The 16,010-nt window shown below is 37.9% G+C and overlaps 3 protein-coding genes across 16 annotated transcripts; 1 reads left to right on the top strand and 2 right to left on the bottom strand.

The window, feature by feature from the left end:
* On the bottom strand, positions 1-3,502 carry LOC127258608 (protein IN CHLOROPLAST ATPASE BIOGENESIS, chloroplastic-like). 10 transcript variants are annotated; one of them, XM_051285519.1, is made up of 13 exons: positions 3,335-3,502; positions 3,172-3,255; positions 2,449-2,523; positions 2,308-2,350; positions 2,173-2,230; positions 1,929-2,096; positions 1,799-1,861; positions 1,626-1,720; positions 1,464-1,545; positions 828-938; positions 600-732; positions 446-488; positions 1-319 (listed from the first exon to the last, which is right to left on the bottom strand). In XM_051285519.1, the coding sequence occupies exons 1-13, from the start codon at positions 3,444-3,446 to the stop codon at positions 130-132; spliced, it is 1,257 nt and encodes a 418-aa protein (XP_051141476.1). In that variant the 5' UTR covers positions 3,447-3,502; the 3' UTR covers positions 1-129. The 10 variants fall into 10 exon arrangements, with proteins under 10 accessions (XP_051141476.1, XP_051141479.1, XP_051141478.1 ...); XM_051285522.1 differs by having other exon boundaries at positions 1-316; positions 451-488; positions 2,449-2,526; XM_051285521.1 differs by having other exon boundaries at positions 451-488; positions 2,449-2,526.
* Positions 3,503-5,180: 1,678 nt separating this feature from the next.
* LOC127257868 (histone-lysine N-methyltransferase CLF-like) lies at positions 5,181-14,650 on the top strand. 2 transcript variants are annotated; one of them, XM_051284363.1, is made up of 18 exons: positions 5,181-5,509; positions 5,864-5,996; positions 8,049-8,150; positions 8,244-8,569; positions 9,607-9,768; positions 10,089-10,173; positions 10,360-10,506; positions 10,615-10,662; positions 10,745-10,816; positions 11,003-11,652; positions 12,110-12,257; positions 12,340-12,563; positions 12,679-12,810; positions 13,539-13,629; positions 13,798-13,845; positions 13,916-14,044; positions 14,132-14,209; positions 14,295-14,650. In XM_051284363.1, the coding sequence occupies exons 2-18, from the start codon at positions 5,943-5,945 to the stop codon at positions 14,487-14,489; spliced, it is 2,691 nt and encodes an 896-aa protein (XP_051140320.1). In that variant the 5' UTR covers positions 5,181-5,509; positions 5,864-5,942; the 3' UTR covers positions 14,490-14,650. The 2 variants fall into 2 exon arrangements, with proteins under 2 accessions (XP_051140320.1, XP_051140319.1); XM_051284362.1 differs by lacking the exons at positions 5,181-5,509; positions 5,864-5,996 and adding an exon at positions 6,718-7,027.
* LOC127257869 (F-box protein At5g67140-like) lies at positions 13,771-15,976 on the bottom strand. 4 transcript variants are annotated; one of them, XM_051284367.1, is made up of 6 exons: positions 15,836-15,976; positions 15,603-15,749; positions 15,379-15,514; positions 15,207-15,305; positions 14,900-15,123; positions 13,771-14,707 (listed from the first exon to the last, which is right to left on the bottom strand). In XM_051284367.1, exons 1-5 carry the CDS (start codon positions 15,934-15,936, stop codon positions 14,947-14,949), a joined length of 660 nt encoding a protein of 219 aa, XP_051140324.1. In that variant the 5' UTR covers positions 15,937-15,976; the 3' UTR covers positions 13,771-14,707; positions 14,900-14,946. The 4 variants fall into 4 exon arrangements, with proteins under 4 accessions (XP_051140324.1, XP_051140323.1, XP_051140322.1 ...); XM_051284366.1 differs by having other exon boundaries at positions 13,771-14,783; XM_051284365.1 differs by having other exon boundaries at positions 13,771-14,796.
* Between the last annotated feature and the right edge of the window lie 34 nt (positions 15,977-16,010).

The raw sequence follows: 16,010 nt of genomic DNA on the forward strand, positions 1-16,010 counted from the left end.
TAGAGCCCAAACAATGTATTTCCTCCTACGGAACATTTCTTCCGAGAAATTTCAAATTTAATTCACATTACATTCAGTCGATTTTTATCTGATTAACATGTATTGTACCACATATTTCATCAATGCATATCAACTAGGAACATAACGAAAGAATAAACACGACGAAATCCGACGATCTCGGCGACAGCCGGTCGCCGCAGACAAGCAAATAATATGCAGGCAGAATGTACGGAGCATCACAACAACGAAAGGCAGACGAGGACTTACAGAGGAAACACGGCTCGCGCTGCAGAGTAATCCTCCGAGCCCCAACATCCTGCTGAAAATTAAAACATTTCAAAATCTCGATTACACCAATACCAAAGAACATAATGAGATACGTCGAGCATGCATAAGTCTCCCATAATCGTGTAGAAAAAAGATTGATAACAATGTTGGCGCTTACCGTACCAAAATGTGAAGCAGCATATCTCCGTAGCCTCTCGGGCCTGCACAGGATAGACGAGAGTCAAAATGGGAAATCGTAAGCTATGTTAAATATGTCGCGCACCTCATAAGAGAATTCGAATATTCAGGATAAGTAATGCCGGATTAGTCACTATAAAGTATAAATGCGGCAATGTCGTGCAGGCCAGCCTCCCGGTAACATTCTGCGATTCTATGAATGTGTTCATCCCATGTCCCGTCAATTGAAGCTAAGTCGAGCAGAAAGGCAGCTTCATCCAATGCAACCTGCGAGCATACGCACGTATACGTTGACCTAAATGTTATATCGATTGCGTGGAAAGAGGGAATAGTGATTCAGTATAAGCAATGGGGCTCGAAACCTGAGCTGGATCTTTCCCCTTTTTCAAATCTTGTTGCTTGCCCTCGTCGGTTACTTTCTCTTTTATGTATTCGATTTGCTCGTCCTCCCATTGAGCTATTTTCGCAACTTCCTAATGGGAATGCCGAAAAAACAAGGGTAAACTTTTTCTTTTTTTTTTTCCGCAATTAAACGCCTTTATTATTCTAGTCTTGTAGCTTCAGTATGTCGCAAATTAATCCCTTAAGTGAAAATTTTTCGCACTTTTAATCCTCTGGGGCCGGAGATGTCTATATGGCACCGGCGAGGCTCGTTCGAGTACACGTGTTCACCAACGACACTGGACAGACGCGTGGATTTTTAATTTTTTAATTTATTTATTGTCTTTTTTTGTAAAAATTTTGAATTAAATTTTTTTAAAAAATAAAAATTCACGTGTCAACCAAGTATCGCTACTTAGCAGACGCGTGTCCTCCGGCGAGCCACATTGGTGACATGTAGATATCTCCGGCGCCGGACGACTAAAATTGAAAAAAAAATTTCACTTACAGAACTAATTTGCGTCATACTCCAATTACGAGACTAAAATGACAAAGAGATTCAAGCTGCACATGTACAACGTAATGATTATTTCAATAGCCGGCTAAACAATGGATACCTGATATTCGCAGCCGAGCGTCCACCACGGAGATTTCAGAGCCCCCCGTGCAGCATCTTTAGCTTCTAAGATTCGTCCAACTCTATGTGAATGAATAAATCGGGTGAATTGAAGGATGGAAAGAATGTAATATGTTGTAATAAAAGGAACAGAGATACAGACTTCAGCAGAATTTCTGCATTGAAGACAAAGGGGCGCCCGAATCCCGGAAAGTGCTCCTTTTTAGTGTAGAATTCCCCGGTCACCAACGCTGATACCTTTATACCAACACATAGATGTCACCGGAAGATAATAGAAGCTGCTTATAAAAATGATGATATGAAAAAGTGTCGTACGTGATCGCCTTTGTCAAAATGCTGCTTAACTTTGCGTTCGAGTATGTCTGGAAACAGACCTATCTGAAAGGCAACTGATAAGTTGTTAATTGAGGTAAAATCGACAGAGGGCTGTGTAGCTTTGCGCTACCTTCTTTAAAACATAGGCCTCAAAGCTCGAAATATGGGATGCAGCAAAATCGCCCTTCTTGTAAAATTTGTTTCGTGCAACTGCTGAAGTATCGAACAGCTCGTCATATCTTTCTTCAAAGCCCTTGACATCTTCTTCCACCAGAATTCGGTTGATGAATTGCTCGACCTGTTTTGGGGCAGAATAGCAAGATGAACATTACATAACGATAACTTTGTATGTATTTGATGTATCGATTACTCACATTCTTTGCCAAAAGCCAAACGCCGTATTTCCGAACCTCCACCACTGGCATCTCCATCCTGTGTACAATGGTGAAAGGAGGAAATAAGAAGACAGTAAATTTCAATCCAATTTCCTTGTTAAGAAGCTCGATTACCCGGCTGGAGCAGTTGGCCATCGTAACAATGCAGTTATTGAACCTATTGAATGGAAAACAGAAGCCGGAATTACAGAAAGTCACTCCCACCATTTATCTTACAACTGCAAACTCTTAGGCTCGTCTACAAAACAAACAAACCTGTACTGGTTTTGGACAAAGGAACAACAAGTGGAATCAAGCCTTTCTTCGCCCCGGGCGAAATGAGTTCTTCACCTGCTACAATGGCAAGAATTAATGGTGCATTTGGTACAGGAATTGCAGAAAAAGAAAATTAATACTAGAGAATAAAATTGAAGAGAAAAAAAATCATCAATAATGAGAATTGATTCGTATATTTAGTATAACATAGAATTAAGCAGCGATACGGAGAAAACAATTTATTGCGAATGCAGAAAGAAGATAATGCATTGAAAAACAAAGAGACGATTCATCGAGTAAAAGAGAGTTTATAGTGAAATGGAAGGTCCATGGAATCCATTTCTTTGCATTTGGAAGAGAAATGAAAACATAGATTGAGCATATTTGAATTATCTTATCTAAACGAACATGAAAAATGAGGATATTTTCATTTACCTATCCCCATTGCTATATACAGAACATACCCTAAGAAATTTGTTCTTCGCCACATGGATGAAAAATTCATCTCTGAAAACCACATTTTACAATGCCAACAGAGGAAGAGACATGATCACCAATCTCTTCACGTTCTAACAGAAACTGATCATACCTCAGAATTATTCAATCCAATCAACCAAAGTGCATTGCTAGTAAAGCGTGATTTCATCTCCAACCATTGCAATTAACGATATAATCATTCACTAAAGCAGGTAGCTAGCCTACGCAACAGCGTCACATTCATACCTCTCAACTGCAGAATTCTCAGAAGATGATTCAAATGCGCCGGCGGCGGTGTCGCAGCCACATCCTTTATAAACGACGAATGGTCTGTAGCACACGACCGCACTTATTTCAGCTTAAACGAGCATACCATAGCATACATAATCGAGAAGCGCCGAATACATACCTGAAGAAGAAGACACAGAGTAGCATCGAGAAGGACGACGACGACCAACTAGACCCGACGGAATCGCGGCGGCGCGTGGAACTCCGAACAACACTCCACCGCCCGCCCTCATATCCGTTGCGAAATCCGAGTTGTGGATTGAGGCACAGATGCGAATTGGGAGGAGGAGATTGGATTGTGGGCCGATATCCTGCGGCCCGAATTAGTGTTAGGGTTGGGCCTCTAACCTTTCAAATATACACAAATAAGGAAAAAAACATATAATAAATTATGTTCTTCATGTCACACTTTCTTAATCTATAGTTATTTATATTATATTATACTACGTTTTTATTATCTCATTTATTTTTTGTTTGTTAATCGAAAAAAATATATAAATATAAAAATATTTTTAATATTAATACAATGATGCAAAAGACAAATGTGACCTTAGAGATAAATCGAGACAGTAATTAATTTTATTAATCATATCGTTGAAGTAATGTTTTTATCAATGAAAATGTTACGACAACGTAAATGACTGTCTCTGTTGAGTCATTAGGAATGCATAACATTTATATATTTAGTCTATAAACGAAGCTAACTAACATACTTCTCGTCAACAAACTTCCTCACATGCAAAAGAATATATTATATAATACGAAATTTGTATAGAAACGACAATAAACGAGGATAGTGAGACTCGGATACGAATACGAGATCTATAATACTATATCATATTAGACGATTATTTATTTATGTACATGGAACACATACGGATTAGATAAAGTTAGATGAATATGGTTTAAAATATGTAATTGTATTTGCTTTTAGTCACTTTTCTTAATAATTCAATATGATCATATTGTCTTGAATATTGTGATGGTGTTGAGTCCATATTAGATACTATAATTATATTTAATTTGAATACAATTAATATTGATAAAAAAAATAATTATTGAATTTATCAAAAATTATTATTACATCTATTTATAATTTATTTTTTTTTGCAATTTATTATTTATATTCTAATAAATACTTCATTCGTTCATGAATTGTGTGGTCATCTGAACAAACTCGAATTTTAATGAATATAATATTATATTTGTCAATTATGATATATAAATATAGAATAAAAATATTTTAAAAAATATATAAGTGAGCTAATATTGTGAGAAAATATTTTTATAAATTGAATATGTCAAAAAAAAATAGAGGTAAAAATATTTGTAAATAAATATAATATTCCATCCGTCCAATACAATACTCTTTCGTTATTATTACATAATTGTTACTACCTTTTATACTAATATATTCACAAGGCAAAAACGTCTTTTATCTATATTTTTACTCACTATAAATATAATATCAATATTCCCTAAATCTCGTGTCCAACGCAGTTGTAAAACTGAAGAAGCATCAAATAGTATATATAAGAAAAAGTGAAACACGTGTGCACACACGACATATCAATAATGTAAATTTTAAAGTTAACATACTTCATCTATACAATGCTTGCAAAATAGACAATGGAATTTGATGCAATATTATAAAAAACATAAGAAATGTCACACAATTTTTAAATCACAAAATAAAATTTATCGGAATTTTTTAACTACTAGTAGATTCTGAAAAATTTCAATATAAAAAAATATTTAAGGGTTACTCCATATAAATAGAAAAGAATCAATTTACAAGTATTAGTTTTTTGTGCAGAATAATTTGACACAAAAATAATAGAAAACAATCAATTCACTAGTATATAATAATAATAATAATAATAATAATAATAATTTCCCATAAATTAATCGACGCGGTAAAGGCTGAAGATATGAGTTTTTAGTCTTCTGAGGCTGGAAGAAGTTGTCGTAATCTGTAGTAACGTCCGAGAATCGATTGCAAGTTCTTCTGACTCTTCGTCAGTACATATAAAACGGAGGGAGGAAGGGAGCGATTGCAAAGTGCTGAAAAGCGTCCCTGACTTGGCCGGTCCCTCCATACCCGCGCGCCACATCCTCAATCCATTCTTAGGGTTTTCAAATTCCAACCGCCAAACAAAACAATCACTCCTTGTACCCTTTGCATGACTCGGATCTGTAATCGTAGCTCCATTGCCCGATTCAGCGCTGCCACGCTCCACCACCGGCAATGTCGCCGCCAAAAGCGTCCACCTCCGCCTCCGGATCCAACCCTACGGTAATTGCTCCAATCGTCGTATGTTTTCGTGCAACTGTTGGATAGGCGTTTTCGTTTGAGTGCGGATGGAGTTTTCTGTACTCGATTGATATTTGCGTGTTGTATTTGTGATGAGAATTGTATCAGAATGTACATTGTGCTTTCTGCATTGCCGAGATTGAGTTTGTCGTCGTGTCTGTGATTTGAATAAAGGTGAATTTTTAATTCTGGTAGTTAGATGGTGTCTGGATTGTGGTTTTGGTGTTTTTCTACCTCTGTATAGTGAATATATACAAAATAATCTGAAATCTTTAAAATTCAATCGTTGTTGAATTATTATGTTTATCTAAACTTAGTTTCTACTCATTTACATAGACACGTGGCTTTTCGAAGACTCCACACCGTTTGTTTAGGAGATAGGTTGGCTTAAACTGTATACAAGGCATAGTTGTGAATGGCTCGAGGGGTAGGCTGGGGCAGCCTCAGCACCACTTACAGAGGCACAGAGGTAACTCCTTGTGTGCCTCTTCTATTTTCATTTTCGTATTAGTATTTATTTCTAAATATACATTTTGATTTGAAGGATCTCTAAAATATTTTCCTAAGAATTTTTGCCTGGTTCTCATTCTTTAATCTTGACATCATCTAAATGTACAAATAGTATTGCAGTAAATCTGCTAGTTTGTGGACTTGTGTTACTTTGCTAGTATGATTGTTCTATCGTTCTTCTTCATCCTTTGGATTTAAATGGCAGGATGATTGGAGCAATTGTTAAGAGTATTATAATATACATGTAAATATGCATATGCATATATATTTTAATATCATAAGTAGGTGCCATGCTTCAATATAGCAAGTGTTGTATGCGAACTATGTGCGCTGTGGCTCCATAAAATATTTGTGCCACAGTGCTCCACATTCCACTTGAATCTGTGATGCTATGGTGATGCGGCCACTAAAATCGTATTGAATTAGTCTACAATATAGTGGTGCTACACTTGCAGTGCGCAGTCGCGCTACCAGAGAGTGCATATGGTATTTGGAGACAAGTCAGCTAGCGTTGTGGGTGGATGATTGGCCAAGCAAGAAAGACCGCATCTATGTGTTTTCTGTGATGTGGGTCCCATGTTTTGCATGAGTGTATACGTGGAATGAGTAGCTCGCTCGCCCCATACACTTGTCACATATGAGAAAAGGAAAAAAACGTATTATACTAGTATATAAGGCGAGTAGCCTTCGCTCAGATTGCTGGTGTTTTTTAGGGCTTAAAGGTGAGTACTTGAGGGGTTGCCGCTAAGAGGCACTCTATCTTACCCCCTCGTATTCTCCGCCTTGTTGATCCATTTCCAGGGTTTTGAGGTCCGAATCGCCAAAACAGATATAGGGGTCTCTTTTACATGATTTGGATCTGTTATTGTAGCACCATTTGTGGATCTAGCAATATATTGCCTTATCAGGTCATCGGTAATGTCGACAAGCAAGCACTCTGGGTCTGGAACTTCTCCTTTTGTTCTGAGTCTTGTACCCCACTTTTCTACGGTACTTCTTCATTGTGATTGTTGGAAAGTTAAATGTCTTGTGTATAAATTTCTTTGTTAATCTCTATGGAGTTTATTTTGTTGAATCAGCCTGTATGCTACTTTGTAGTGATGGTAATTGCGCCGATGCAGATCTGTTGTGATGTGTTTTCACTTCACTTGAACTTATATATGTGCCGATCTATTTCATTTTTACTCTACAGCAGCTTATCTCGTGGCAGATCTGATACGCTAATCTCTGCGCATATCTGTTGTGTTTCTACATTAAACTCCTTGGTGCAGATCTGCAGCGTTTTTACTTTAGTGAAACTTATCATCGCGCAGATCCGCTGCGCTCTTACATCGTACAACTTATCACTATGCAGATCTGTTGTGCAGATTGAGCTTGCCTTATTTATTCGTTAAATTAATTTGAATTGGATTCTTGGTAGTTAATGGTTGTATGTTTATGTGCGCTTATGGATGGTGTTTTGTTTGGCTTTTCGGTGATTTTCATACAAGTGGTTTTACAAATATTCAAAATTTGGCAATTGCCTTATTTTCTTCAAAATTCCACAAGTATATACAATTTAATTTATTTATTTTGAATTTTTAGTAATTATGAAATTATTGAAACAATTACACCAAATCCACACCCTAAAAAGTTTCTACTTACTATTGAGGCTTTGTAAATTTTCGCTTTTGTCTTTGAGGATGTATTTTGTGATAATGATGCACTATTAGGGAAATTTTATCTGATTAAGATATGGCATTTGCTACTTGAATGATATATCAAATGTTGAAGTTATGAGGAAGGATGGTTTGAATTTGTAATATACTTGTTTTCATCTTATTTTACATTATGTAGTTGTTGTTTATCCAGCTATAAGCAACAAAAGCTTGAATCTGAATCTTATCTTGATTGCATATGTTAGAATAACTTTTTCCTTTTTCCAGGTTTTTAATCCAACTAAGCTAGATTAACTCATAATTACTTCCTTGTTCATTATAACTCCTTGTTGAATTTTTGCTAATGTAATCAGGTTGCTTTGAACCATGGGGATGGTCCTTCGGTGGAGGAAGCTTCCGCCCTGGTTAAATCTTTGAAGAAGCAAGTTAAATCTGATCGCATGAACCATATAAGTGTACATTTTCTGTCTATACATAATCTTTAGTAAATGATGTATTTTGCATTAGTTATATTTCCAATGTTTTATTATTCTTATTTGGCCTTTCAGAGACGGATGAAAGAAAATTCTGAGAAAGTACTTGATGTTACAAGAAATTTTTATAAGCTATCAATGGAGAGAAAAAATCTTAAAATTAATTGTGATGATGGAACCATGGATTTACTTGCAAAGAGACAAAATGATGCATTTGATTTGCATGATGATCTTGAGACAAGCAATGGTGATGATGAAAGCAGTAGCTCGGATGAAGATGGACACCCCGCTTCAGCAGTACTTTTGGGATTGACTCTTACGGTCAAGAATGCTGTCTGTCCGATTATGCTGCCAGAGGTTAAAAGGTTGCCACCATACACTACATGGATCTTTTTGGATAGGTGAGTAATATATTAAACACACATTACAGAAAAAGTGCATGTTATTCATATTTTGCAGTCCACACAGATAACACTCTTTTAAAGTCGAATTATTCACTTACAATAAAAATTCTGATGGTTTCAGACTTTAATGTTGCATAAACTGCTATATTGGAATTCTGTTTTATGACAACAATTATCCTAAGTGGTAATAGCCATAGAAATGTCAGACTGGGTTCCATAGAGTTTCTGGATTTTAATAATAGCTTCAAGAAAGCACCAAAATAATTTCAAGCCTTGTTATCTAATTCGGTTAATCCCTTCTTCTCATCTGGTTATTTGAATCAAATTGAGATACTTTGGCAGGGAGCTGATTCAACGCAGTCTGGTGTATTTTAGTCTGCATATTTTTCTAAGACATTCTTGATATCTAATTTGGTTAATTCTTAGTCCACATGTTCTTTTTGGTGATTGTGTTTTTCTTTTCATTCCAGTCATAATATGATTTTATCTTTCATATACATATTAGTTTTAGTTAGATAAATTTTATTTTTTTAGTTTGAAACACAGAGCTTCTGTTCTTTGGGGAATTCTAGAAGACTAAATCTGTATTGAAGGGCTTGCGCAGTAACTGAGGAAGCATACATAAACTAAAGCTGATATGTGCTGATTGAATGCGTAGAAAGTTGGATTTGCTAAGCAAATTGGACATGGGGATATATTGTTCAGTCTTGCAGCATTCTATCTACACTGTCTTCTGCTCAATAAATTGATATCCCTGAATTTTGCCTACCACCTTCATTTTGGAATTCCTCGTTTGTTCTTTACTTCATTTAGATTTATTAGTAAGCATTGGTGGATTGCTCCAAAATAACTCTGTTATTCTACTTCAGCTTCAATGCAGATTTTCATAGATTAACAATTCTTTTTCCATGATTCCTTTTTTCTTTGTTTGTGGCTTTTTGCATCTTGGAGTTCATGCTCACTTGTTGTTTAAACCTTCTCACTGTTATCAATTAATTTTTTGGTGGGTTGATATTATATTTTTGTGTTCACAGAAACCAGAGAATGACAGAGGATCAGTCAGTGCTTGGCAGAAGGCAAATTTATTATGACCAGGATGGGGGTGAAACTCTAATTTCCAGCGATAGTGAGGACGAGACAGGTGAAGAAGAAGAAGAGAAGAAAGAATTTGCAGAAACGGAAGATTATATTCTGCGGTTTGTATATTTGACAGTTTGTAATCTCATTTGGCGTTTTGACTATTTCTATTTTAGCATGAAAGTGAATTGTTTCAGGAAGTGAGCTTTGTATGTTTAGTTGCATTAATACATGTCTTGTTTAATTTTCTCTGCTGAGTTTCTATACATCCAGACATGAAAGTAATTAGAATTCTTGGGCATATAGTAGTTTAATATGTTGCTATTCTACGCAGTTTTAAGACTGAAGCAAGTTCTTGTTTCACTGATTTATTTATTTCAGGCATGTTGAGATTGTGGAACTAATATGGTTCTTTTTGTGCGTCTGTATAACTCATTAGGACAACCATAAAAGCAATGGGTCTCTATGATCTGACACTGGGTTTGTTGAGCAAGTGCTTCTCTAGATCCCCTTCTGAAATCAGGGTATGTAATCGAACTTCTTATTACTGATTGCATACTGTGTTGGTAATTTGTTTTTAGGCATGCTTTGTTATTATATGAAAGAAAAAGGTGGGAAAAAAGAACTGATCACCATGTGAATTTAGTCCACGTATTTCCCATTGTCTGTTGTCTATACAGAGATAAACCACCGTAGAACATCTTATACAGGCAAGATATGAAGATCTGATCAAGAAAGACAATGCTATTTGTCACATGGACACTGGAAATGCAGAAGGATCCGAGAATCCTTATCTTGATAAAGATCTTGATGCTGCTCTGGACTCATTTGACAATCTCTTCTGTCGCCGTTGTCTAGTAAGCATGAGCTATCATTTGTTTTCCCATCAGAAACCAACCATTTGATTCTATCATTCTATCCCTTATAATTATTTCTAATTCTAATTTAACACCTTTACGAGGCAGGTTTTTGACTGTAGACTACATGGGTGTTCCCAGGACCTTATCTTCCCTGTAAGTTGATTTAAGGTAGCATAAGATGGAATTTGTTATCTGCAGTTAATGCGTTCTTATGACACGCTTATTCCTCTTTAAGGCTGAAAAACAGTTGGAATGGTCCAGTCCAGATGCGGAGAAGGAGCCATGCGGCCCAAATTGTCATCGAATGGTAGATTGTGTTTACTAATGCTTTGTTAAATTTATAATAATTGCGCAGATAATATATCCCATTGGACCTAAGTAGGAACATGCTGTGATTACCAAATGCTCGAGCAGATTATTCCGCTCGCTTAATTCATTGTGTTATCTTGGTTGCTTGTATCGGTATTCTCTTGTAATATATACATCTGAACAGCTTCAGGTCCTTGAGTCAGGTGGCAATGCTACCATGACCTCCCAACAGACAAATCTAGAAGAAAAAGCTGCACCTGGTCAAATGCAAAGGCGGGAGCTAGTAGGTGTATCTTTCAGGCATAATCCAAGTGAAATTGCTTCTTCCTCAGAGATCAGACTGATTGATGATGTCACTTCATCGGAGAAAAATACATCTGTTGGGAAAAGCGGTGGTGAGAAAAGGAGTAGCAAGAGAGTAGCTGAGAATGTTTTGGCTGGAAAGAATAAGATGCAGAAAAAAAGTACAATGTCGGATTCTGATTCTGTTGCCGGTAGCGGTCTCAGTTCTAAAGATATGTACACTCAGGGTAGTTCACTTCTGCAAAATGTTGATATGAGTTCTCAGAATGCTACTTCTAAAGGTTCTACAAAATCCCAAGGGAAGGAGGCTCCTCTTCTGGATTCTGATAAATCTTTGCAGGTGGAGAGTGCCAGTGTGGCGCTAAATGAGACTGCAATGAACCAACCACTTGCCAGCAGCAATGACACCTTAAAGAAAGACGAGGTTGCCGATGAAACTTTGGTGAAACAGGAAGTGGTTGACAACACGAGTTGGAAACCACTTGAAAAAGCACTGTACGAGAAGGGCATTCAGATTTTTGGTCGCAATAGGTAAAGTCATTTTTTGTTTTGCTTGATTTTTACCATTGTTACCTCCATATTTGCATTATGTTTAGTAGCCACAAAAGAGAGAAGAAAGATTTCTGTTTATCAATCATGAGGGAAAATAGGGAAAATCTCACTATACACGATGTGGATGATATGCTTACAGTTTACATGCTGACGCCTTGACAACATTTCCTATAAGGAGTGCCGCGTGTGCATGTAATGTGTGCAGAATCTAAGGGTTCCATGAAGAACCTGTGTGTATGTTAAAGTTTCATATTCTTTTGTTGAGTCTGCTCGCTTTTAGGTTTAAATCCCCAGTAGACAGTGGAAAAACAAGAGAATAGAAATTTAAGCTTTACCAAGCCTGCAAATGCATGACACTCTGAGTTTATAATCTGGCTTTTCTTAATTTCCACTAACGTCAATGCAATGCTCTGAGTATGAACTCTTTGTCATCCAGCTGTTTGATTGCAAGGAATCTTCTGAGTGGGTTGAAAAGCTGTTCTGAAGTGTTCAAATACATGCATCAATCTGAGAAGATGTCTCTAGATGGTGATGGAATGACACTTTCTAATGACTGTTCCAAGGCTGATGGTAATGAAATTGTGGTAAGCCCTCATTCTTCAACTTTCAGGTTTATTTATATCACAAAGATTAGATTTTTATGTGTTCGTCTTTTACAAAAAATAGGCTGGTGGTCCAAGAAGAAGATCCAAATTTCTACGGCGGCGAAAGGGAAGAGCTCGCCGCCTGAAGTACACATGGAAATCTGCAGGATACCAGTCGTATAGGAAGCGAATTTCTGAAAAGAGGGACCAGCCTTATCCGCACTACACTCCGTGTAGATGCCAATCGGCTTGTGGTAAAACATGCCCATGTCATGTTAATCGTACCTGCTGCGAAAAATACTGTGGGTGAGCCCTGTTACTCATTTGGGTTTTTCTCTCATTTTCTTTTTTATGCCTGTTTGCAATGTTTTGGAGTTCACAAGCACAATTTCCCACTGAATAATCATATTATCTCTGGCAGTTGTTCAAAAAATTGCAAGAATCGATTCAGAGGCTGCCATTGTGCCAAGAGTCAATGTAGGAGTCGTCAATGCCCATGCTTTGCAGCTAATAGGGAGTGTGATCCAGATATCTGCCGCAATTGCTGGTTAAGGTGAGCCATTGAATTTGACAGACTAGATTTATTTAAATGATGATAAAAAGTGCAAACGGCCTTTGCTTTTCTTATAGGGAAGCCTCTTCCTTTGGTATCCATTTACTCACCTCAATGAACTTCTCAATAGATTAGCCATAACGATAGTTAGTAAAAGAGTATCCCCTCATCGTTGTTGAAAGAAATCAAGGTTCAGTGAAAACGTGTTCCTTTTCGGTTTTCACTATCCTTCTAGGGACAGCATATGTTTGGGCATGGATAAACTGCTAGTGAACTCGGTTAATTTTGCATGTGGTTTGAATGAGTGCCATCTAGCTTGAGATGCATTTAGCAACACCCAATTGCTTTTTGGCTTAAGGTAGTGTATATGAAAATCCTAAGGTCTTCGATTTGATCAATCTTAACATGACATAGGTAAGAAGACACCATTTATATAGCAAGAAAATATACTAAAAATAAGAGGCACGGTTACGGTGCTGATGTGAAAAAATCACATTACGTGCACTAAGCTATTTAGCGTTTAAGAAGATTCATCGGTATTAGTTTTCTTTATCATTGTAGAAACTCGAGAAATACATTAATAGGAGTAGTAAAGTACTTTTCACTGGCTTGATTGCATGCCATTCATCGTGTATTATATTTCTGTAAAATTTCGAACGGTAGTTTCTCTGGATGGCTGTAGTTTTTCATCTTTGTAATTAGTCATACTGTTTGATTTCGCTTGGCAGCTGTGGCGATGGCAGCCTTGGGGTGCCTTCTCAAAGAGGGGATAACTATGAATGCCGGAATATGAAGCTTCTGCTAAAACAACAACAAAGGGTAATTACATCTGCATATTTTCATTTCTTTCAATGTTCTGTAAAATGTTGTGTTTCAATGAATCCCAATTTTGCATATTTCTTTTCATTAAAATCTTCTTGTTTGTCTGATGATTTGTCATGAATGAACATTGAACTCCCGTGATAACAATTGCGAGCCCCTTTATAGATTTTGCTGGGAAGATCTGATATTTCGGGTTGGGGGGCTTTTCTGAAGGTAATATCACACCATGTCTTTTCTACTTCGGTATTTGCTCGAATTGAACTCATTCATGTATAAACTACAGAATAGCGTCAGCAAGCACGAATTCCTTGGAGAGTACACCGGAGAGGTAGTTTCACACCATGAAGCTGACAAACGTGGAAAGATCTATGATCGCATAAATTGTTCGTATCTTTTCAACCTCAACAATCAGGTATGATCTATCCTCCATGTTTAAGCTCCAAAGCGATTTTCAGCAACTCCATTTCTCATAAATAATTGTTCTTTTCTCCGTGATCAGTTTGTGCTCGATGCTCATCGAAGGGGCGACAAACTGAAGTTCGCCAACCATTCTCTAGAGCCAAACTGCTATGCTAGGGTAAACTAATCAACGATGAAATGATACCAGCAGTTGCGCTTCCCCATTTGCCGTCTTGGCTTTTACTGACAGGATTTCTTGGCAGGTGTTCATGGTGGCTGGAGACCACAGGGTCGCGATATTCGCCAAGGACCGAATTGCTGCAGGGGAAGAACTGTTTTACGATTATCGCTATGAACCGGACAGATGTCCAGACTGGGCTAGAAAACTGGAAGCATCCGGCAGCTCCAAGAAAGACACCAGCGCCCCTTCAAGAGGTCGTGCTAAGAAACACATTTAACCGGACAACTGAAGTTCGATTATGTCTTCCTTTCCTGACAGAAAGAAACATCGCCCCAGAGCAAACTTATACTCCTTTAGTCGAGTGACTTGAACTACCGTTTTTCTCTCTTTGACTTCGAACAATTTCTAAGAAATGCATTCATTCAATTTGAGTCCCAAGACTTGTCTGTCGATTCTTGTGATTGTTTCTACTCTTCACCATGGCTATAGCTGCAGCTGCAGAGACAGAGCTATGGTAAGGATTCCATGCGCCTGCCTGCCTTCCGGAAGCTTCTCCGGATCTGTTGTGTTACTGCTCAATAGTACTGTTGGTAAATAAGCTCTCCCTTTATTATTACATCAATGAGGTTACTTGAATTTATGTACAATGCGTTTATCGACAAAGTGAAGGATGAACAAGCGATCAACCTGCTTACAGTTTGCTCGGAGAGCGCTGTGAATGGACCTTTGATAGTTTACAGTATTCCTTTGGGGTGTATTTGAAGAGACGGACTGACCGTGCGCAGACTAACAAAGCAATCCCGCGGAATCCTCATTCCCCACACATTGATGGACTTGAGCTCGAGGCATTTGCTTACAAGAACGCGAAGGCCTTCGGCAGTGACGTGGCGACAACCCCACAGGATCACAGACTGAATGACAATCAAATCATCACAGATCACAGAGCAATCTACACAACACACTTATATATATGTATATTTGATTCAATTTTGACCTTCAGATAAGGGCAGCTATCTGCAATGGCAAACAGCGAAACATCCGTGATGAACGTGCCGCCAATGTTCAAATGTTGCAGCGAACCAGCCTGCGAAATCTGCCGGATCAAAACAGAGGTGTCAAGAACACAAAAGCTCCAATGTAGAAGAAGGTAAACAATTCCGGCATACCAGATGAACAACTCCAATGTCAGTAATCGCTGTCGATCCCCACATGGAGACAGTCGACAGATTGCCGATGCATTTCGCCGTCGACAGCTGCTTCAGCCCTTGATCGGTAATCTGGCAGCCCCAACGGCTTCTTGATCTGCAATTTCATTTCACTTCATTATAAATACAGAGTAACCTAATACTGTGAATGTAAATTCACAGGGCTACAGAATTAGATAAACTACATGTCGAGCTCTTTCAGGCCATAAGCTAAACCAACGAGACGCGTGGTGGTCTCGTCGTCCATCTTCCAGCCGGAAAAGCTCAGAGTCTCCCGCCGAGCCAACGACTCCTTCACCCCCTGCCTCCATTTCCGGCACACACTGCTCGACCTGCAAGTAAGTATTCCACCATTTCTCAAACTTATCGAACTCGAAACCCTAAATTCACAAAAAATAAAATAAAATTGTGAACTGACTGAGCCATGTCTTTGAAGGAAGCGAAGAGGGAGAATATGTGCGCCAGGAGATCAATAGGCAAGCGATCAATTTCTGCTTCTTCTTCTTCTATTTGCCCCATTCGAAACACGGAATCAATTAGGTTTCGAAAATTGGGGAAATTGGAAGCGAAGATGCAGGAAGCTGGGGGCAGCT

Source organism: Andrographis paniculata, unplaced genomic scaffold (genome assembly GCF_009805555.1).
Source record: "Andrographis paniculata isolate CXL003 unplaced genomic scaffold, ASM980555v1 Contig59END, whole genome shotgun sequence".
Classification (NCBI taxonomy): Eukaryota; Viridiplantae; Streptophyta; class Magnoliopsida; order Lamiales; family Acanthaceae; genus Andrographis; species Andrographis paniculata.